The sequence below is a fragment of the Heterodontus francisci genome, chromosome 15 (genome assembly GCF_036365525.1).
Source record: "Heterodontus francisci isolate sHetFra1 chromosome 15, sHetFra1.hap1, whole genome shotgun sequence".
NCBI lineage: Eukaryota > Metazoa > Chordata > Chondrichthyes > Heterodontiformes > Heterodontidae > Heterodontus > Heterodontus francisci.
Window position 1 is genome coordinate 52,447,148 of NC_090385.1, and position 22,562 is coordinate 52,469,709.

At 44.3% G+C, this 22,562-nt stretch overlaps 1 protein-coding gene across 8 annotated transcripts in view; it reads left to right on the forward strand.

Annotated features, from left to right (window-relative positions):
- LOC137377652 (protein Shroom4-like) overlaps positions 1-22,562 on the forward strand; it is a 214,923-nt gene that overhangs the window by 131,020 nt on the left and 61,341 nt on the right. For all 8 annotated transcript variants that reach the window (XM_068047538.1, XM_068047539.1, XM_068047537.1 and 5 more), the window contains one exon: positions 9,477-9,541. In XM_068047538.1, coding sequence (XP_067903639.1) covers positions 9,477-9,541 — 65 coding nt within the window. The remainder of the gene's footprint in view (positions 1-9,476; positions 9,542-22,562) is intronic.

The following is a 22,562-nucleotide window of genomic DNA, read 5'->3' on the forward strand; positions in this document are numbered from 1 at the left end:
TGTATCAGAAAAAGCTTATGGGGAGGTGTGTGTATCTGTGCATTTGCCATGCTTTCAAAGGGCTTTTGTGCCGTAAATTAATTCTTTATTTTCCTGGCTCTACTGTGATAACACTTTTATATTCTAATGATTTAATATTTTTATCCCTATATATTCAGGAATTTTGAATAGATTACTATTCAGACACCACATTTCTGTTGTTTCCTTTACAGAAAAGTAAAACCAAATTTTCTATGCTTAAAGAACAGCTTGCATTTCTTTTACCTTGCATAAAGGAAATGCCCGTATCGGCAATTTCTTTACAGCTTGTAGCTTTCTCCCTCCTCTCATCAAGACACTGACTCATGCTTGAGATACAATTCCATGTCCTCTGCATTGCCAGTGGCTCAATCCTACATCAGTCTAAACAGTAAACTTAATTTGGTTATTTGAACATGAAGTGACATTATAGCCAAGCCTGAATCTGTCTTCACCCAATGTCCACTTGTGTACTTTTCACCTAGGGGTGATTGGAGAGCAATCAGGAAAATAAGTCTTTTTGTCCCCCTCTCAAGGTGCTGGGTTCTGCTTGTCCAACATTCAATATTGGAGGAGCAGAAAATTCCTCAAATTAAATTTTGGAAAGACCGAAACCATTCTCTTCGGGCCCTGCTACAAATTCTGTTCCCTAGCTACTGACTCCATCTCTCTCCTTGGCAACAGTCTGAGGCTGAACCAGACTGTTCACAACCTCGGTGTCATATTTGACCCTGAGATGAGTTATCAACCACATATCCGCACCATCACAAGGAATGCCAGACTCTGCCCCTGCCTCAGCTGATCTACTGAAACCCTCATTCATGCTTTTGTACTTCTAGACTTGACTATTCTAATGGACTCCTGGCTGGTCTCCCACATTCTACCCCTTGTAAACTTGTGGTCGTCCAAAACTCTGCTGCCTGTGTTCTTAATCGCACCAAGTCCCATTCACCCATCACCCCTATGCTGGCTGGCGTACACTGGCTCCTGGTTAAGCAACGCCTTAATTTTAAAGTTCTCATCCTTGTTTTCAAATCCTTCCATGGCTTCACTCCCTTGCTATATGCATTCATCTAATTTTGGCTTCTTGATCATCCCCAATTTCAACCGCTCCACCATTGGTGGCCATGCCTTCAACTGTCTAGGCCCGAGGCTCTGGAAATCCCTCTTTAAACCTCTCCACCTCTTTACCTCTCTTTCCTTTTAAGACGCTCCTTAAAACCTACCTCTATAACAGAGCTTTTGGCCATTGTACTAACATTGCCTTATGTAGCTCGGTGTCAAATTTTGCTTAATGCTCCTATGAAGGGCTTTGGGCATTTTATTACATTAAAGGTACTATATAGATACAAGTTGTTATTGTCATAATACCCTCAGTTCCTCTACTAAGGATGGGATCAGCATAGATCAGGGTTCAAACCAGCTCCTTGAGAGACAACATACTCATCAACCACTGAGCCATTGGGAGACTAGCATATTGCTTTGTCTGAGCATCTAGATCACGCTTCTAGAATCAACCTAAAACCTTTCTTGAACACATCTGTGTTTTTCTTTGAATTGATGCAGTTTGTAGTACTTTCATCAATTAGATTTTGTGTTGATAATTTATTAAGAATTGAATTTTGATATCCCCTCCCCACCTTCTGGCTTTCTCCTGCCCCTTTATGTCTCCTAAAGGTTATTTACTGGTTAATCATTTGTTGGTGTTATTTTACTGGCATTCTTGCAGGCCATTATCTCAATGAAATTGCCACTCTTCATGTGTGACCCTGAAGAGTGAGTGCCAGTACTCTAGTAAATCCTGGATGCCTGACCATCCTAGCTTTGATCCTGTTTTCCTCCAGTATCAGCGAAAGAAAGGGTGGATAGCGATCAGGAATAGGAACCCTGTCTGATTTATTCCTCTATAATACAAAGGGGATGAGGTTGTTTTGTAGCATTTTGTACCATTGTTTCGACTGATATCAGCTAACTTGATGCAAATCCGATTGAACCTGGGACCTCTCGAAACTAGTTTGACTCAGCTAAATATTTTTATAAAACAAAGCTACAGAGATACCCCAGACTAGACAACTTAGCCAGTGTTGCCCTGAACTCCTTTCCCCTTCCTGCTGGACTCCTTGGCTGCAAAGTCCATCTTCCTGATGGCGAGCTCTTGGAGTAGGCTGGCCCTAACGAATCATAGATGCTGAATCAAAAAGGCTGAGTGGAATCTCTCTTCCTATACAAATATCCTTTTAGATCATCATGACATCTTTCTGGATACACTCCATACTTTCAAATTTGTCTAAATTTGTATAATTTCCTTCTCCAGTAGTAACTCTCAAGGAGTGGAATTTAATGGAAGTTGCTATGTATTTTTGAGCTCAAAGTAAGCAGAATACATAAAGGAAGGCACAACCAATCATGAAAGGGGTTGGGGGCGGGGGTGGGGTGACTGCGGGTGCTACTGGATGTCTGACAATGAATTGCATGGATGGTAAAAGAAACAGCAATGGGTTACAAGGCAGTAATTCAGTTGAACATTCCGATAGTGTAAAGACCTTGAATTAAATTACTGCCTTTGTGTCAGCTGTGGCTTTGTTGGTAGCACTTGCACCTCTGAGTCACAAGGTTCCAAGTTCAAATCACACTACAGGACTTGAGCACAAAAATCAAGGCTGACACACCAGTGCATTACTGAGGACGTGCTGCATTGTCGGAGGTGCCGTCTTTCAGATCAGACGTTAAAACGAGGCCTCATCTGCTAGCTTGGGTGGATGCAAAAGATCCCGTGGTGCTATTTTGAAGAGCAGGGAAGATAACCCCCATGTCCTGACCAAAATGTAACCCTTGAACAACACAAAAGCTAATTATCTGGTCATTGTCACATTGCTGATTGAAGGAGTTCGCTGTGTGCAAATTGGCTGCCCCGTTTCCTACATTACAAGAGTTCAAAAGCACATCATTGGCTGTAAAGCGCTTTGAGATATCCAGTGGTTGTGAAAAGTGCTACATAAATGTAAGTCTTTTTAAAGTTGCTACAAGATATATTTTAAGTATGTAGTACAGTCCTAGTCATCTTTGCAGTGTCATTCACCTGCATCATACCATCCGTACTGCACCAACTGCATATGGTGAAAAGGTTCTTTAGCTTTCCTCCCTCAACAGATTTCTCTTTGATGGCACTGACTTTTGCTGAGGTACATATCCGTAGATGTCAGATCCCAGGGTGGTCATCTATCATGTGTGAACCTGAACAGTCTATTTGACCACAGACTGAGTAGCATCGAAGTCACATTTTGTCCTCCCTCGAAGTTTCTAGCAAGGATCATGCGATAACAAGAAGTTGTCAGAAGCTTGCTAATTTTATCCTCCCTTCTTTAATATAGGGACGTTAAGGCTATTTGTAATGCCACTGCTGCCTAACTGGGAACAGCCAATAAAGACTGGCCAAAGGAACTAAGACATTGCTGATCTCCAGCTCAGCATTTTATGATTCATTTATTAAGTGTGCCAGGGATACAGTGATACATATGAACATATGATTTAGGAGCAGGAGTAGGCCACTTGGCCCCTCAAGCCTGCTACGCCATTCAGTAAGATCATAGCTGATCTGATTATAACCTCAACTCCACATTCCCACCTACCCCCAATAAACTTTCACTCCTTGCTTATCAAGAATCTATCTACCACTGCCTTAAAAATATTCAAAGACTATGTTTTCACTGCCTTTTGAGGAAGAGAGTTCCAAAGACTCACGACCCTCTCTGACAGAAAAAATTAAATGGGCAACCCCTTATTTTTAAACAGTGACCCCTAGTTCTGGATTCTTCCACAAGAGGAAACATCCTTTCCACATCCACCCTGACAAGAACCTTCAGGATCTTGTATGTTTCAATCAAGTCACCTCTTACTGTTCTAAACTCCAGCAGATACAAACCTACCCTGTCTATCCTTTCCTCATAAGACACCCGCCCATTCCAGTATTAGTCTAGTAAACCTTCTCTGAACTGCTGCCAACACATTTACATCCTTTCTTAAATAAGGAGACCAGTACTCTACACAGTGCTCCAGATGTGGTCTCACCAATGCCCTGTATGTCTGAAGCATAACCTCCCTACTTATGTATTCAATTCCCCTTGCAATAAATGATAACATTCTATGAGCTTTCCTAATTACTTGCTGTACCTACATACTAACCTTTTGTGATTCATGCACTAGGACACCCAGATCCCTTTGCATCTGATACAATGTTCTCATAGAATCATACACCACAGAAACAGGCCCTTCGGGCCATTGTGTCTGTGCCAGCCATCAAGCACCTACCTATTTCTAATCCCATTTTCCAGCACTCGGCCCGTAGCCTTGTATGCTATGGCGTTTCAGGTGCTCATCTAAATACTACTTCAATGTTGTGATGGTTCCTGCCTCTACCACCTCTTCAGGCAGTGCGTTCCAAATTCCAACTAGCCTTTGGGTGAAAATTTTTTTTGCTCAAATCCTCTCTAAACCTCCTGCGCCTGACCTTAAATCTATGCCCCCTGGTTATTGACCCCTCCGCTAAGGGAAAAAGTTTCTTCCTATCTAATCTATCAATGCCCCTCATGATTTTGTATACCTCAACCATGTCGCCCCTCAGCCTTCTCTGCTCCAAGGAAAACAACCCTAGCTTTTTCAGTCTCTCTTCATAGCTGAAACGTTCCAGCCCAGGCAACATCTTGGTGAATCTCCTCTACACCCTCTCCAGTGCAAACACATCCTTCCTATAGTGTGGTGCCCAGAACTGTACACAGTACTCCAGCTGTGGCCTAACTAGCATTTTATACAGCTCCATCATGACCTCCCTGCTCTTATATTCTATGCCTCAGCTAATAAAAGCAAGTATCCCATATGCCTTCCTAACCACCTTATCTACCTGTGCTGCTGCCTTCAGTGATCTATGGACAAGTACACCAAGATCCCTCTGACCTTCTGTACTTCCTAGGATCCTACCATCCATTGTATATTCCCTTGCCTTGTTAGTCCTCCCAAAATGCATCACTTCACACTTCTCAGGATTAAATTCCATTTGCCACTGCTCTGCCCATCTTACCAGCCCATCCAGGAATGGATGTTGCAGGTTCCGGGATTTAGATGTTTCAGAAAGAACAGAGAAGAGGGTAAAAGAGGGGGGGGTGTGGCATTGTTAATCAAGGAAAGTATTACAGCGGCAGAAAGGATGTTTGAGGACTCGTCTACTGAGGTAGTATGGGCCGAGGTTAGAAACAGGAGAGGAGAGGTCACCCTGTTGGGAGTTTTCTATAGACCTCCGAATAGTTCCAGAGATGTAGAGGAAAGGATAGCGAAGATGATTCTCGACAGGAGCGAGAGTAACAGGGTAGTGGTTATGGGGGACTTTAACTTTCCAAATATTGACTGGAAATACTATAGTTTGAGTACTTTAGATGGGTCTGTTTTTGTCCAGTGTGTGCAGGAGGGTTTTCTGACACAGTATGTGGACAGGCCAACCAGGGGCGATGCCACATTGGATTTGGTACTGGGTAATGAACCCGGCCAGGTGTTCGATTTAGATGTAGGTGAGCACTTTGGCGATAGTGATCACAATTCGGTTAGGTTTACCTTAGCGATGGGCAGGGACAGGTATATACCGCAGGGCAAGAATTATAGCTGGGGGAAAGGAAACTATGACGCGATTAGGCAAGATTTAGGATGTGTAGGATGGGGAAGGAAACTGCAGGGGATGGGCACAAACGAAATGTGGAGCTTATTCAAGGAGCAGCTAATGCGTGTCCTTGATAAGTATGTACCTGTCAGGCAGGGAGGAAGTTGTCGAGCAAGGGAGCCGTGGTTTACTAAAGAAGTTGAAGCGCTTGTCAAGAGGAAGAGGGCGGCTTATGTTAGGATGAGACGTGAAGGCTCAGTTAGGGCGCTTGAGAGTTACAAGCTAGCCAGGAAGGATCTAAAGGGAGGGCTAAGAAGAGCAAGGAGAGGACACGAGAAGTCATTGGCGGATAGGATCAAAGAAAACCCTAAGGCTTTCTATAGGTATATCAGGAATAAACGAATGATAAGAGTTAGAACAGGGCCAATCAAGGATAGTAGTGGGAAGTTGTGTGCGGAATCAGAGGAGATAGGGGAAGCGTTAAATGAATATTTTTCGTCAGTATTTACAGTAGAGAAAGAAAATGTTGCCGAGGAGATTACTGAGATACAGCCTACTAGGCTAGATGGGATTGAGATTCACAAGGAGGAGGTGTTAGCAATTTTGGAAAGAGTGAAAATAGATAAGTCCCCTGGGCCAGATGGGATTTATCCTAGGATTCTCTGGGAAGCCAGGGAGGAGATTGCAGAGCCGTTGTTGTTGATCTTCAAGTCGTCATTGTCGACAGGAGTAGTGCCGGAGGACTGGAGGATAGCAAATGTTGTCCCCTTGTTCAAGAAGGGGAGTAGAGACAGCCCTGGTAATTATAGACCTGTGAGCCTTACTTCGGTTGTGGGTAAAATGTTGGAAAAGGTTATAAGAGACAGGATTTATAATCATCTTGAAAAGAATAAGTTCATTTGCGATAGTCAGCACGGTTTTGTGAAAGGTAGGTCGTGCCTCACAAACCTTATTGAGTTTTTCGAGAAGGTGACCAAACAGGTGGATGAGGGTAAAGCCGTGGATGTGGTGTATATGGATTTCAGTAAGGCGTTTGATAAGGTTCCCCACGGTAGGCTATTGCAGAAAATACGCAAGTATGGGGTTGAAGGTGATTTAGAGCTTTGGATCAGAAATTGGCTAGCTGAAAGAAGACAGAGGGTGGTGGTTGATGGCAAATGTTCATCCTGGAGTTTAGTTACTAGTGGTGTACCGCAAGGTTCTGTTTTGGGGCCACTGCTGTTTGTCATTTTTATAAACGACCTGGATGAGGGTGTAGAAGGGTGGGTTAGTAAATTTGCGGATGACACGAAGGTCGGTGGAGTTGTGGATAGTGTCGAAGGGTGTTGTAGGGTACAGAGGGACATAGATAGGCTGCAGAGCTGGGCTGAGAGATGGCAAATGGAGTTTAATGCGGAGAAGTGTGAGGTGATTCACTTTGGAAGGAGTAACAGCAATGCAGAGTACTGGGCTAATGGGAAGATTCTTGGTAGTGTAGATGAGCAGAGAGATCTTGGTATCCAGGTACATAAATCCCTGAAAGTTGCTACCCAGGTTAATAGGGCTGTTAAGAAGGCATATGGTGTGTTAGCCTTTATTAGTAGGGGGATCGAGTTTCAGAGCCACGGGGTCATGATGCAGCTGTACAAAACTCTGGTGAGGCCGCACCTGGAGTATTGCGTGCAGTTCTGGTCACCGCATTATAGGAAGGATGTCGAAGCTTTGGAAAGGGTGCAGAGGAGATTTACTAGGATGTTGCCTGGTATGGAAGGAAGGTCTTACGAGGAAAGGCTGAGGGACTTGGGGTTGTTTTCGTTAGAGAGAAGGAGGAGGAGAGGTGACTTAATAGAGACATACAAGATAATCAGAGGGTTAGATAGGGTGGATAGTGAGAGTCTTTTTCCTCGGATGAGGATGGCAAACACGAGGGGACATAGCTTTAAGTTGAGGGGTGAAAGATATAGGACAGATGTCAGAGGTAGTTTCTTTACGCAGAGAGGAGTAGGGGCGTGGAACGCCCTGCCTGCAACAGTAGTAGACTCGCCAACTTTAAGGGCATTTAAGTGGTCATTGGATAGACATATGGATGTAAATGGAATAGTGTAGGTCAGATGATCGGCGCAACATCGAGGGCCGAAGGGCCTGTACTGCGCTGTAATATTCTAATTCTAATTCTAATTCTAATATCGTCCTGTAATCTAAGGCTTTCCTCCTCACTATTTACGACACCACCAATTAATGACTGACATGATATTGAAGACATTAACTATTTTGGGGAAGGCTATTAGTGAAGGTATTTTTCTGTCCACCTTAATTTCTGTGATATTTCACTTACTATCAGTAGGGAAGCAATGTGCTGCCAGCTTCTCCAGTGCCCTCTGAAGGGGTTAAATACATGGAAATTACAACACATAAACAGATTCTTCGGCCCGACCAGTTTACATCAGCAGTTACCCATTGCACAAATATGTCTAATCACATCTGCCGACACTGTCCCACACCCCTTCAATGCTTTTCCTTCATCCAGTCATCCAATCAAATCTTGAATGTTGACCATTTCTGCTGCAGTTACTAACCCTGGAAGTGAATTCCATATCCTCGAACTTTCCATATAAAGAAGTTTCTCCTGCATTCCATTCTAAATTTCTTGCATTTAAGCTTGTATCTATGGACTCTCATTCTTGGCCACTCAACTACTGGAAACAGTCTGCTTCTATTTACCCAATAACAATTTTTCATAATTTTAAACATTTCCATCATATCCTGTAACCTGTATTGTTCCAGTGCAAAATAACCCAATTTTTCAAGTCTTTCTTTATACTTGTATTTCCTCATACTAGATAGCATCCCAGTAAATCTGAGCTGTACCATATCTAAAGCTGTAATATCCTGGAAGGTATAAGAGTGGTCTTTTGATTTTACGTTTTGTTGATTTATCATTGCCTCTTCCTTAGAACCTCTCTGTTCACAATATGGAGAACCGTATATGCTAAAATTCTACAAATTGATGCTCCAGTGATGTGTGCACAGCCTTTAAATCTTATAATCTTTATAATTTTGGTGCTTCTTAATGGATGAATGCAGTCATCGTATGGTGCGAAGTCATACAGACAAGGGACATACCAGTGTTGATCCCTGCTTTCCCCATCCTAGATTAGGAGAGATGCTCAACAGCGATCCACATTCCTAATTGCAATGCAGTGATGTCTGCATAAATGTGCAAGTGCTCGCATGTTGCGTGAAAGTGGGCTACGCTGTGATAGTTCCCTCTGCATCCATAATTGAATAGCCTGCTGTCACTTATGGCACACGTAAGAAAAGTGCGCTCAGTTTAGGCAGAAGAGGACTGCCAGTTCTTGGTCAATTGTATACCACGATGAGCAGGCAATTTCAGGAGAGGGAAAGCCTTCTCACATTCATAACTTATTATTTTGTTTATCTACTTTTTTATTTATTTTAAAACAAAAAGACAGTGTGCATCAGGTGCAACAGAGGCGTTGTGAAATGGATGAAACAGTAATGAAGAATTTGAATAAGATGAAGAGAGCTGCCAAACAATGCGAGTGTGGATCTGGTATTGAGGTATTTTTCAACCGACATCCTAATTATCAGTTGAATAGACTATATTTCTAGTATAGTCCACCCTCCTGGATCTGTACCGTAGAGCAGTTTTATTTTCAGGTTCCACATACTCTGCCCAGTCATGTGAATATATTTACTTCAGTTGCTAATTAAAGGAACTGGTATCCAGTCTAGCAATGCTGATGTGTTTCCCAACTGTGCTGGAAATAGACTTCGGATGTTTCTCTGTACTGACTGACAATCTTCTTTGCAGGGATATCCGGTGGAAAAACTGGATCAGACCGAGATAATAAACAGCAGGTTTACTCCAACAGAAAGGTAGGGGCTTGGTGATTAATTCCATGGAACTCCTCATCCTTCCCTGTTCACCACGCAGTTTAGCATGACATTGTGCTCTTAAATCTTGCATGGGTGATGTTGGAATTTCAGGAGTGTTTCTATTTGAGGAATGTGTTCCACCCTCAGACTCAATGCGGTCTAAGCTTAAAAACAGATTAGATCCTTTGGCTCATCATCTTCTGCCAGTTTACAACCACCCACAATCACAGACCCTGCTGTTTCCAGTGACCTACGGAGACCTGGAACTCCAAATGTAAGCAATGCTGATGGGAAACAATTAACTAACTGATAACGTAGATCCTGAACTGTCTATCTAATTCAGGGGAGCTCATAATACAGGCCCTTTATTGCCCATCTTCTCTTCATCTATGATCTTTGTCAGAGCTGCTGCTTTATGGGAGTGGACTTCCATTTGCAGCTTTGGCATGTCATCAAAGCTCAGATTCAGTGAAGTTCTCGTTATTCAATGAGAGAAAGCAAAGCAGTAATATTAGAAAAATGTCCCAGCAGCCATAAGACAAGTAAAAAGACCTTATTTAAACTATAGTTTAATAGAGCTACCACTCCTCTGGTTTCTTTTCTCCCCTTTTCAGCTGGGAAAGTGTTCATTCAGCATCTGGCCAGCCTCCTTTTAAATCAGTTGCGGTTTTTGTGGGGAACGGTGGGTGCATCCATCACTTTGTTTTAACACTGTTGAGCGTGCCCTGAGCAAGACACTGTTCAGTATCATGACCTAGTTTCATGGGTCTGACTTTAGTAAACATACTATAATCTCTCATTTCTGTGATGCCAGTAATATCTGTATTTTCATGAATTCCACATACAGTGAACAACACAGTTCATTCCTAATGCCACAAGTACTTAAGCTTATCTTTCCACAGCTTCTGACCATTACTTGAACATTGTATTAGTTACATTTCTCAATTTCCTTCAATTGTTATGTCTTTTCTCTTTAACAAAAAAAAATTGTTCATCTACATTTTCCAGTCTTGCAGCTCCTCCCTTACTAAATCTATTTAAAGTTTTTCTCAGTTGCTGCTTCCATGCTGTGAGTCAACAGCTTCGAAAGTGGAAAAAAAGCTTGCATTTAAAAAAAATGTATTCTCATGATGTGAGCGTCACTGGCAAGGCCCACATTTATTGCCCATCCATAGTTGCCCTTGAGAAGGTGGTAGTGAACCGTCTTCTTGCATATAATTTAAGTGGTTTTCTAGGCCATTTCAGTGGGCATTTAAGAATCACTCACATTTTCATGGGTGTGGAGTCACATGTAGGCCAGACCAGGTAAGGATGACCGATAAGTGAACCAGATGGGTTTTTTGGCAATCCGGTTGTTTCATGGTCACCATTAGTGATACGAACTGAAGAGTGACTTTCATGGCTTTAGGATGTCCCAAAGAGCTTTACAACCAATGAAGTACTTTTGAAGTGTAGTCACCATTGATGCATGCTTAGATGCATGCAGACGAACCTTTCTGTGCATATCTATTCCCTTTACAAAAGCTCTCCCAATATTTAGAACAGTTATTGTCTCCTTCAGGCACCATTTCAGTTATAACTCATGGAAGCTAATGTGCAACTCATTCTCTATCACCATAATAGGGTTACCAGCTATGGTTGGAGGTAATTCCTGGAGGTTTGATCACATGACATGGATTGATTAGGAAGAGGAAAATAGAGTACGAGAGCAAGCTTGCGGGGAACATAAAAACTGACTGTAAATGTTTCTATAGGTATGTGAAGAGAAAAAGATTAGTTAAGACAAATGTAGGTCCCTAACAATCAGAAACAGGGAAATTTATTATGGGGAACAAAGAAATGGCTGACCAACTAAATGCATACTTTTGTCTGTCTTCACAAAGGAGGACACAAATATCATACCAGAAATGTTGGGGAACACAGGGTTTCATGAGCGAGAGGAAATGAAGGAAATCAGTATTCGTAGAGAAATGGTGTTGGGGAAATTGATGGGATTAAAGGCCGATAAATCTCCAGGTCCTGATGGTCTGCATCCCAGAGTACTTAAGAAAGTGGCCCCAGAAATAGTGGATGAATTGGTAGTCATCTTCCAAGATTCAATAGACTCTGGAACAGTTCCTACAGATTGGAGGGTAGCTAATGTAACCCCACGATTTAAAAAGGGAGTTAGAGAGAAAACAGGGAATTATAGACCAGTCAGCCTGACATCAGTAGTCGGGAAAATTCTAGAGTCCATTATCAAAGATCTTGTAGCACAGCACTTGGAGAACAGTGGTAGAATTGGACAGTCAGCATGGATTTACGAAAGGGAAATCGTGCTTGACAAATCTGCGAGAATTCTTCGAGGATGTAACGAGGAGAGTTGATGAGGGGGAGCCAGTGGATGTGGTTTATTTGGACTTTCAGAAGGCTTTCGACAAAGTCCCACGTAGGAGATTAGCGTGTAAAATTAAAGTGCATGGGATTGGGGGTAGTGTATTGCGATGGATAGAAAATTTGTTGGCAGACAGGAAACAAAGAGTAGAGATAAATGGGTCTTTTTCCGAATGGCAGGCAGTGACTAGTGGGGTACCACAGGGATCGGTGCTAGGACCCCAGCTATTTACAATATATACTAATGATTTAGATGAGGGAAATAAACGTAATACCTCCAGATTTGCAGGTGACACAAAACTGGGTGGGAGGGTGAGTTGTGAGGAGGATGCAGAGAAGCTTCAGGGTGATTTGGACAAGTTGAGTGAGTGGGCTAATGCATGGCAGATGCAGTATAATGTGGATAAATGTGAGGCTATCCACTTCGGTAGCAAAAACAGGAAGGCAGATTATTATCTGAAGGGCTATAAACTGAGGGAGGGGAATATGCAACAAGACCTGGGTGTTCTTGTACACCAGTTGCTGAAGGTAAGCATGCAGGTACAACAGGCAGCAAGTGGTATGTTGGCCTTCATAGCGAGAGGATTTGAGTACAGGAGCAGGGATGTCTTGCTGCAATTATACATGGCCTTGGTGAGGCCACACCTGGAATATTGTGTGCAGTTTTGGTCTCCTTATCTGAGGAAGGATGTTCTTGCTATGGAGGGAGTGCAGCGAAGGTTTAGCAGACTGATTCCTGGTATGGCGGGACTGACATATGAGGAGAGATTGGGTTGGTTAGGATTATATTCGCTGGAGTTCAGAAGAGTGAGGGGGGATCTCATAGAAACCTATAAAATTCTAACAGGACTTGACAGGGTAGATGCAGGAAGGATATTCCCGATGGTTGGGGAGTCCAGAACCAGGGGTCATAGTCTAAGGATAGGGGTAAACCATTCAGGACTGAGATAAGGAGAAATTTCTTCACCCAGAGAGTCACAGGGTCGTACAGCATAGAAACAGGCCCTATGGCCCACCGCGTCCATGCCGACCATAATGCCTATCTATACTAATCCCACCTGCCTGCATTAATTCCATATCCCTCTATGCCTTGCTCACTCAAGTACCTGTCCAGATGCCTCTTAAATGTCGCTACTGTTTCTGCCTCCACCACCTCCTCTGGCAGCTCCTTCCAGATACCCACTATTCTTTGTGTGACAAATTTACCCCTTTGATCCCCTTTAAACCTCCTCCCTCTCACCTTAAATCTATGCCCTCTAGTTTTAGTCACCCCTACCATGGGAAACAGACTCTGGCTATCTACCCTATCTATGCCTCTCATAATTTCATATACTTCTATCATGTCCCCTCTCAGCCTCCTTCACTTCAGGGAAAACAGACCCAGCCTATCCAATCTCTCTTGAAAACTCAAGCCCTTCAAACCAGGCAACATCCTTGTGAATCTTTTCTGCACCCTCTCTAGCTTAATCACATCTTTCCTGTAGTGCGGCAACCAGAACTGCACACAGTACCTAACCAACATTATGTACAACTGTAACATGACGTCCCAACTCTTGTACTCAATGTCTCGGACAATGAAGGCAAGCATGCCATATGCCGCCTTCACCACCCCGTCTACCTGTGTTGCCACTTTCTGGGAACTATGTACTTGCACCCCAAGGTCTCTCTGCTCAACAACACTCCCCAGGGCCCTGCTCCCCTCGCACTGTATATGGCCTGCCCTGGTTTAATTTCCCAAAATGCATCACTTCACACTTGTCTGCGTTAAATTCCATTTGCCACTCCCTTGCCCACTTTCCCAGTTCATCTATATCCTGTTGTAACCTTCAACAACCTTCTTCACTGTCCACTATACCACCAATTTCGGTGTCATCTGCAAACTTACTAATCATGCCCCTTACATTCACATCCAAGTCATTAATATATATGACAAACAACAGAGGGCCCAGCACCGATCCCTGCGGCACACCACTGGTCACCGGCCTCCAATCTGAAAAACAACCTTCCACTACCACCCTCTGCCTCCTATCACCAAGCCAATTTTGTATCCAATTTGCTAGCTCACCCTGGATCCCATGTGTTTGAACCTTCTGGACCAGCCTACCATGCGAGGCCTTGTCAAAGGCCTTGCTAAAGTCCATGTAGACAACGTCCATCGCCCTGCCCTCGTCAATCCTCTTGGTCACCTCCTCAAAAAACTCAATCAAATTCGTGAGACATGATTTCCCACGCACAAAGCCATGCTGACTATCCCTAATCAGACCAGGCATTTCCAGATGCATATAAATCCTGTCTCTCCGAATCCTTCCCAATAACTTTCCCACCACTGATGTAAGGCTCACTGGCCTGTAGTTACCTGGCTTATCCCTGCTGCCCTTCTTAAATAAAGGCACAACATTAGCTGTCCTCCAGTCTTCCGGTACCTCACCGGTGGCTAACGATGATACAAAAATCTCTGCAGGGCCCCAGCAATCTTCTCCCTTGCTTCCCATAGCATCCTAGGATAGACATGCTCAGGCCCTGGGGATTTATCCACCTTAATGCGCTTCAAAACCTCCAACACCACCTCCTTTTTAATGTTAAAGAGCTCCAGGATATCGGTGTCCCCTCCCTTGAACTCATTAGCTTCAATGACCACCTCCACGGTAAATAAGGACGAGAAATATTCATTTAAGGCCTTGCCCATTTCCCGTGGCTCCACATATAGATTGCCACACTGATCCTTAAGGGGACCTACTCTCTCCCTAGCTACCCTTTTACTCTTAATATACTTATAGAATCTTTTAGGATTCTCCTTTATCTTATCTGCCAGGGAACTCTTATGGCCCCTTTTCACCCTCCTAATTTCCTTCTTAAGTGTAGTCCTACACCCCCTATACTCCTCGAGGGACTCATGATCCCAGCTGCCTATACCTGACATATGCCTCCTTCCTTGTCCTGACCAGACCCTCAATATCCCTTGTCAACCAAGGTTCCCTAAACTTGCCAGCCTTGCCCTTCCGTCTAACAGGAACATGCCGGCCCTGAACTCTTCCTATCTCACTTTTAAAAGCCTCCCACTTGCCAGACGTCCCTTTACCTGTAAACAGCCTCTCCCATTCAACTTTTGAGAGTTCCTGTTTGATGCCATCAAAATTAGCCTTCCCCCAATTTAGGACTTCAACCTGAGGACCAGTCCTCTCCTTTTCCATAACTATCTTGAAGCTAATAGAGTTATGGTCACTGGTCCCAAAGTGCTCCCCCACTGACACATCAACCACCTGCCCATCCTCATTTCTTAAGAGAAGGTCGAGTGTCGCCCCTTCTCTAGTACGGCCATCTACATACTGCTTCTGAAAACTATCCTGGACACACTTAACAAATTCTTCCCCATCTGATCCCTTAGCACTAAGGCAGTCCCAGTCAATATTAGGGAAGTTAAAATCACCTACTATTACAACCCTATAATTCCTACACCTATCTGTGATTTCCCGAAATATATGCTCCTCCACTTCCCTCTGACTATTGTGGGGCCTATAGTATAATCCCATCAAACTGATCACCCCTTTCTTATTTCTAACTTCTACCCATATGGCCTCACTGGACATTCCCCCCGGGATATCCTCTCTAAGTACTGCCGTAATGTCCTCCCTAATCAACAGTGCAACTCCCCCTCCTCTCTTACCTCCACCTCTGTCACGCCGGAAGGATCGGTACTCCGGAACATTGAGCTGCCAGTCCTGCCCATCCCTCAACCACGTTTCCGTAATAGCTATAATATCACAATCTCATGTACTGATTCATGCTCTGAGTTCATCTGCCTTACCTGTAAGGCTTCTTGCATTAAAGTAAATGCAGTTTAGCCTAGCAGACCTTCCACGCTCCCTGTCCTTCCCCTGCCCCGCCCGGCCTGCCTGCTGGACGTGTTTGCTTTAACCTCTACATTTGCCTCAACTATCTCATCTGAGACTACTACTTTGGGACCCACCCCCCTGCAAGACTAGTTTAAACCCTCCCGAGTAGTGCTCGCAAACCTCCCCGCAAGGATATTGGTCCCCCTCCAGTTTAGATGCAACCTGTCCTTCTTGTACAGGTCACCTCTGCACCAGAAGAGATCCCAATGATCCAAGTAGCTGAAGCCCTCCCGCCGACACCAGCTCTTCAGCTACGCATTCATTTGCCTAATCCTCCTATTCCTACCCTCACTAGCACGTGGCACAGGAAGTAATCCTGAGATTACAAACCGAGAGGTCCTGCTTTTTAACCTTCTGCCTAACTTCCTGTATTCACTTTGCAGGACCTCATCTCTCTTCCTGCCTATGTCGTCAGTACCAATATGGACCACGACCTCTGGCTGCTCACTTTCCCCTTTCAGAATGTCCTGCAGCCGCTCCGAGACATTCTTGACCCTAGCACCAGGGAGGCAACGTACCATCCTGGAGTCTCGTTTGTGGCCACAGAAACGCCTATCTGCACCCCTTACAATAGAATTCCCTGTCACTATAGTTGTTCCAACCCTTTTCCTCCCCTGCTGTTCAGCAGAGCCCTCTGTGGTGCCACATACTTAGCTGTTGCTGCTTTCCCCTGGGAAGTCACCCCCCCCTCCCCCCACCACCCCCTGCCAACAGTATCCAAAGCAGTATATCTGTTTGAGAGGGGGATGGTCACAGGGGACTCCTGCACTACCTGCCTGCGCCTACTACTCCGTCTGGTGGTCACCCATCTCTTTTCTGCCTCTGCAGCCATTACCTGCAGTAATGTGAGTGGCGAACCTGTGGAATTCGCTACCACAGAAAGCAGTTGTGGCCAAAACATTGTATATTTTCAAGAAGGAGTTAGATATAGCTCTTGGGTTTAAAGGGATCAAAGGATATGGGGTGAAAGCAGGAACAGGTTACAGAGTTGGACGATCAGCCATGTTCATAATGAATGGCGGAGCAGGCTCGAAGGGCCAAATGGCCTACTCCTGCTCCTGTTTTCTATGTTTCTATTCTGACCTTATAACATTTGACCAAGTGATGCTCAATCATACATCTGATCATGTGACTTCTACAAATGTTATTGCATTTAGCTCATAAAGGTTGGGTCCCCTATAGTTGAATATTTTTGTTTGTGGTTTCATGCCGACAGCCATTGTGTGTCAAGTTCAAAGAAGCAGGAGGGGATGGGGCAATCCCTGAGCCGGTGAAAAGGGGAAACCAGGTGTGGGAGCAACTTTGATTCGATCAATAACTGACAGTAACTCACTGACATTGCACTGATAACCACTGTGCTGCCATTCCCTTTCCTATTAGGTATGTTACTGGTCCAGTAATCCAGAGGCCTGGATTAATGATCCAGACATATGAGTTCAAATCACACCACAGGATCTGGGGAATTTAAATTCAGTTAATTAAATAAATCATAATAAAAAGCTAGTATCAGTAATGGTCACCATGTAACCATTGGATTGTTGTTATTAAAAAAAAACCCCATCTGTTTCCATGTCCTTTTCCTTCCACAAATATCCTGGTTGCGAAGTTTGCTAGCGTCACTCGGGAGGGTTTAAACTAGTGTGGCAAGGCTGTGGGAACCAGAGCAGTAGGACAGCAGGTGAAATAACTGAGGGGGAACTAGTAAATAAGGCCAGTAAGACTGAGAGGAAGAGCAGGCAGGGAGATGTTGCTGAGCACAGCGGGACTTGTGGTCTGAAGTGCATTTGTTTCAATGCGAGAAGTTTAACAGGTAAGGCAGATGAACTTGGAGCTTGGATTAGTACTTGGAACTATGATGTTGTTGCTATTACAGAGACTTGGTTGAGGGAAGGACAGGATTGGCAGCTAAATGTTCCAGGATTTAGAAGCTTCAGGCGCGATAGAGGGGGATGTAAAAGGGGTGGAGGAGTTGCATTACTGGTTAAGGAGAATATCACAGCTGTACTGCGGGAGGACACCTTGGAGGGGTCATGCAGCGAGGCAATATGGGTGGAGCTCAGGAATAGGGAGGGTGCAGTCACGATGTTGGGGGTTTACTACAGGCCTCCCAACAGCCAGCGGGAGGCAGAGGAGCAGATATGTAGACAGATTTTGGGAAGATGTAAAGGTAACAGGGTGTAGTGGTGGGTGATTTTAACTTCCCCTATATTGACTGGGACTCACTTAGTGCTAGGGGCTTGGATGGGGCAGAATTTGTAAGGAGCATCCAGGAGAGCTTCTTTAAACAATATGTAGACAGTCCAACTAGGGATGGGGCCGTACTGGACCTGGTATTGGGGAATGAGCCCGGCCAAGTGGTCGAAGTCTCAGTAGGGGAGCATTTCGGGAACAGTGACCATAATTACGTAAGTTTGAAGGTACTTGTGGATAAGGATAAGAGTAGTCCTCGGGTGAAGGTGATAAATTGGGGGAAGGCTAATTATAACAATATTAGGCAGGAACTGAAGAATTTAGATTGGGGGCGGCTGTTTGAGGGTAAATCAACATCTGACGTGGGAGTCTTTCAAATGTCAGTTGATTAGAATCCAGGACCGGCATGTTCCTGTGAGGAAGAAGGATAAGTTTGGCAAGTTTCGAGAACCTTGGATAACGAGGGATATTGTGAGCCTAGTCAAAAAGAAAAAGGAAGCATTTGTGAGGGCCAGAAGGCTGGGAACAGATAAAGCCCTTGAGGAATATAAAGAAAGTAGGAAGGAACTTAAGCAAGGAGTCAGGAGGGCTAAAAGGGGTTATGAAAAGTCATTGGCAAACAGGATTAAGGAGAATCCCAAAGCTTTTTATACGTATCTAAAGAGCAAGAGGGTAACCAGGGAAAGGGTTGGTCCACTCAAGAACAGAGGAGGGAATCTATGTGTGGAGCGAGAGGAAATGGGCAAGGTACTAAATGAGTACTTTGCATCAGTATTAACCAAAGAGAAGGGCTTGGTGGATGATGAGTCTAGGGAAGGGAGTGTAGATAGTCTGAGTCATGTCGTTATCAAAAAGGAGGAGGTGTTGGGTGTCTTGCAAAGCATTAAGGTAGATAAGTCCCCAGGGCCTGATGGGATCTACCCCAGAATACTGAGGGAGGCAAGGGAAGAAATTGCTGGGGCCTTGACAGAAATCTTTGCATCCTCATTGGCTACAGGTGAGGTCCCAGAGGACTGGAGAATAGCCAATGTAGTTCTTTTGTTTAAGAAGGGTAGCAAGGATAATCCAGGAAATTATAGGCCGGTGAGCCTTACGTCAGTGGTAGGGAAATTATGAGAGAGGATTCTTCGGGACAGGATTTACTCCCATTTGGAAACAAATGAACTTATTAGCGAGAGGCAGCATGGTTTTGTGAAGGGGAGGTCGTGTCTCACTAACTTGATTGAATTTTTTGAGGAAGTGACGAAGATGATTGATGAAGGAAGGGCAGTGGATGTTGTCTATATGGACTTCAGTAAAGCCTTTGACAAGGTCCCTCATGGCAGACTGGTACAAAAGGTGAAGTCACACGGGATCAAAGATGAGCTGGCAAGATGGATACAGAACTGGCTCGGTCATAGAAGACAGAGGGTAGCAGTGGAAGGGTGCTTTTCTGAATGGAGGGCTGTGACTAGTGGTGTTCTGCAGGGATCAGTGCTGGGACCTTTGCTGTTTGTAGTGTATATAAATGATTTGGAGGAAAATGTAGCTGGTCTGATTAGTAAGTTTGCAGGCGACACAAAGGTTGTTGGAGTTGCGGATAGTGATGAGGATTGTCAGAGGATACAGCAGGATATAGATCGGTTGGAGACTTGGGCGGAGAAATGGCAGATGGAGTTTAATCCGGACAAATGTGAGGTAATGCATTTTGGAAGATCTAATACAGGTTGGAAGTATACAGTAAATGGCAGAACCCTTGGGAGTATTGACAGGCAGAGAGATCTGAGCGTACAAGTCCACAGGTCACAAAGCGGCAACGCAGGTGGATAAGGTAGTCAAGAAGGCATACGGCATGCTTGCTTTCATCGGTTGGGGCATAGAATATAAAAATTGGCAAGTCATGCTGCAGCTGTACACTTAGAATATTGCGTGCAATTCTGGTCGCCACACTACCAGAAGGACGTGGAGGCTTTGGAGAGGGTACAGAAGAGGTTTACCAGGATGTTGCCTGGTCTAGAGGGCATTCGCTATGAGGAGAGATTGGATAAACTTGGATTGTTTTCACTGGAACGACGGAGGTGGAGGGGAGACATGATAGAGGTTTACAAAGTTATGAGTGGCATGGACAGAGTGGATAGTCAGAAGCTTTTTCCCAGGGTGGAAGAGTCAGTTACTAGGGGACATGGGTTTAAAGTGAGAGGGGGAAAGTTTAGAGGGGATGTGCGAGGCAAGTTCTTTACACAGAGGGTGGTGAGTGCCTGGAACTTGCTGCTGGGGAGGTGGTGGAACCAGGTACAATAGCGACGTTTAAGAGGCATCTTGACAAATACATGAATAGGATGGGAATAGAGGGATACGGTCCCCGGAAGTGCAGAAGGTTTTAGTTTAGGCAGACATCAAGATCGGCGCAGGCTTGGAGGGCCGAGTGACCTGTTCCTGTGCTGTACTGTTCTTTGTTCTTCCATTAAGGAAAGAAATTTGCTGTCCTTACCCGGTCTGTCTTATATGTGACCCCAGACACACAGCAATATGGTTGATTCTTAACTGCCCTCTGAAATGGCGTGTCAAGCCACTCAGTTGTCAAGAAGGTGGTTCACTACCACCTTCTTGAGGACAATTAGGGATGGCCAATAAATGTTGGGCATGATGGTGATGCCTACATCCTACGAATGAATAATAAAAAAGTAATAATTCAGATTCCCCTCATAACAGTCATACAATAATTCACTGAGAGTCTACATGTAACTAGTAATAATAGGCATAATGAATGAGAAAGAACAACAAAATGGAATCTTAAGGAAAGTCAGGCATTTTGAACAAGCTTACTCCAGAGAAGTTTGATGAGGTATGCCTTGAGCTCTTCAATGTGAACATAGCGTCTAAACACATCCTAAAAGGTATCATTTTACTGATGGAACCGCAACTAGTCGTAATCAGCTGATATTCACAATGAAACCATTGCCCAAATCACCACAACAACTTATGTTTAATAGCACCTTTAACATAATAAAGCATCTCAAGACGCTTCACGGGAGCATTATAAAACAAAGTTTGACACTGAGCCACCAAAGGAGATATTGGGTCAGATGACCAAAAGCTTGGTCAAAGCGGTAGGTTTTAAGAGTGTCTTAAAGGAGGAAAATGAGGCGGAGAGGTGTAGGGAGATTATTCCAGAGCTTGGGGCCTAGGCGACTGAAGGCGCTGCCACTAATCGTGGAGGGATTAAAATCAGAGATGCACAAGAGGCCAGAATTAGAGCAGTACAGATATCTTGGAGAGTTGTGAGGCTGGAGGAGATTACAGAGATAGGACGGGGCGAGGCCATGGAGAGATTTGTAAACAAGGATGAGAATTTTAAAATCAGGCGTTGCTTGAACAGGAACCATTGTAGGTCAACGAGCACAGGGGTAATGGTGAACGGGACTTGGTGCAAGTAAAGAGTGTTAGATGGCCTCATGTTTACGGAGAGTAGAATGTGGGAGACCAGCCAGGAGTGCATTGGAATTGTTAAATCTAGAGGTAATGAAGGCATGAATGAATCACCCTGCATTGAATAAGGCTTTCTAAACCACATCCTGAGCTTGGACTTGATAAAGGAAAGTTTTCATAGAATAATAGAAGTTACAGGACAGGAAAAGGCCATTCATTCCCCTATGCTACTGCTGTTCTCCTACAACCCCATCATCCTCCACACCCTCCAAGATCTTTACATATTTTTCCTTTAAAATGAAGTTTTAGTCGTACTTCAATAACCACATATGGCGAAGTATCCCATAGTCTAATGGCCACCAGTTCAAAAACTTTCCTTCTCCGTTCCAGTTTGTTTCTTCTGGTGAGAATCCTTGTTTTCAATTCCGCATTCACCCACCAATTTTTCACAATTTTACCCACAATAAGGACTCTGACTTCCACTTGCCCTTTTACTGGCTGCTGCCATCCCACTGTTGCTCCCATTCACCAATTTGCTGTTGCTACTCACGGCTCTGCGGAAAATGCCTGTCTGCTGCCAACTGCGTTCCATGCAGTTGCGGCTGTCTGTGGTGGTGGTCAGGAGACGTCACCAAGCCTGATGCTTTAACAGTAGCTGGTACATGACAGAGCTGGGGGAGCACTGTGTGGAAAATTTAAGTAGCTGATCTCCCAGGCTGCTGGAGGCACAGCTCAGGAGAAGTACCCCTGATTCCGAGAAACTCCTAAGAGGATTGGGAACCCTACAACACACTACACTGGCAGCAGTCCAGATATTGCCAGCTTGTAAACACCATCATCTTCACTGTCTCCACCATCCCTTTACATTCCTGCTTTATGATCTTTAGAAAATGCACTCCTCTGTGTAATGCTACTGCTGATTTCAGGCACTCCACCATTGCCACTTCCATAAATCGTGAATGGTGAAGGCACAATCGTTATTTCCACTTCGATGTGCTAACATACATTACCTTGAAGAACGCAAGCTAAATTCATTAGCTAAGACTTTTTCTCATCCACCAGTTCCTAACATACTTTCCATTTTTAAAAATATATATTTCTAAAGTGACTCTTCACATCATTGAAATTTCTCAAACTGCTTCACAAAATGAATTACA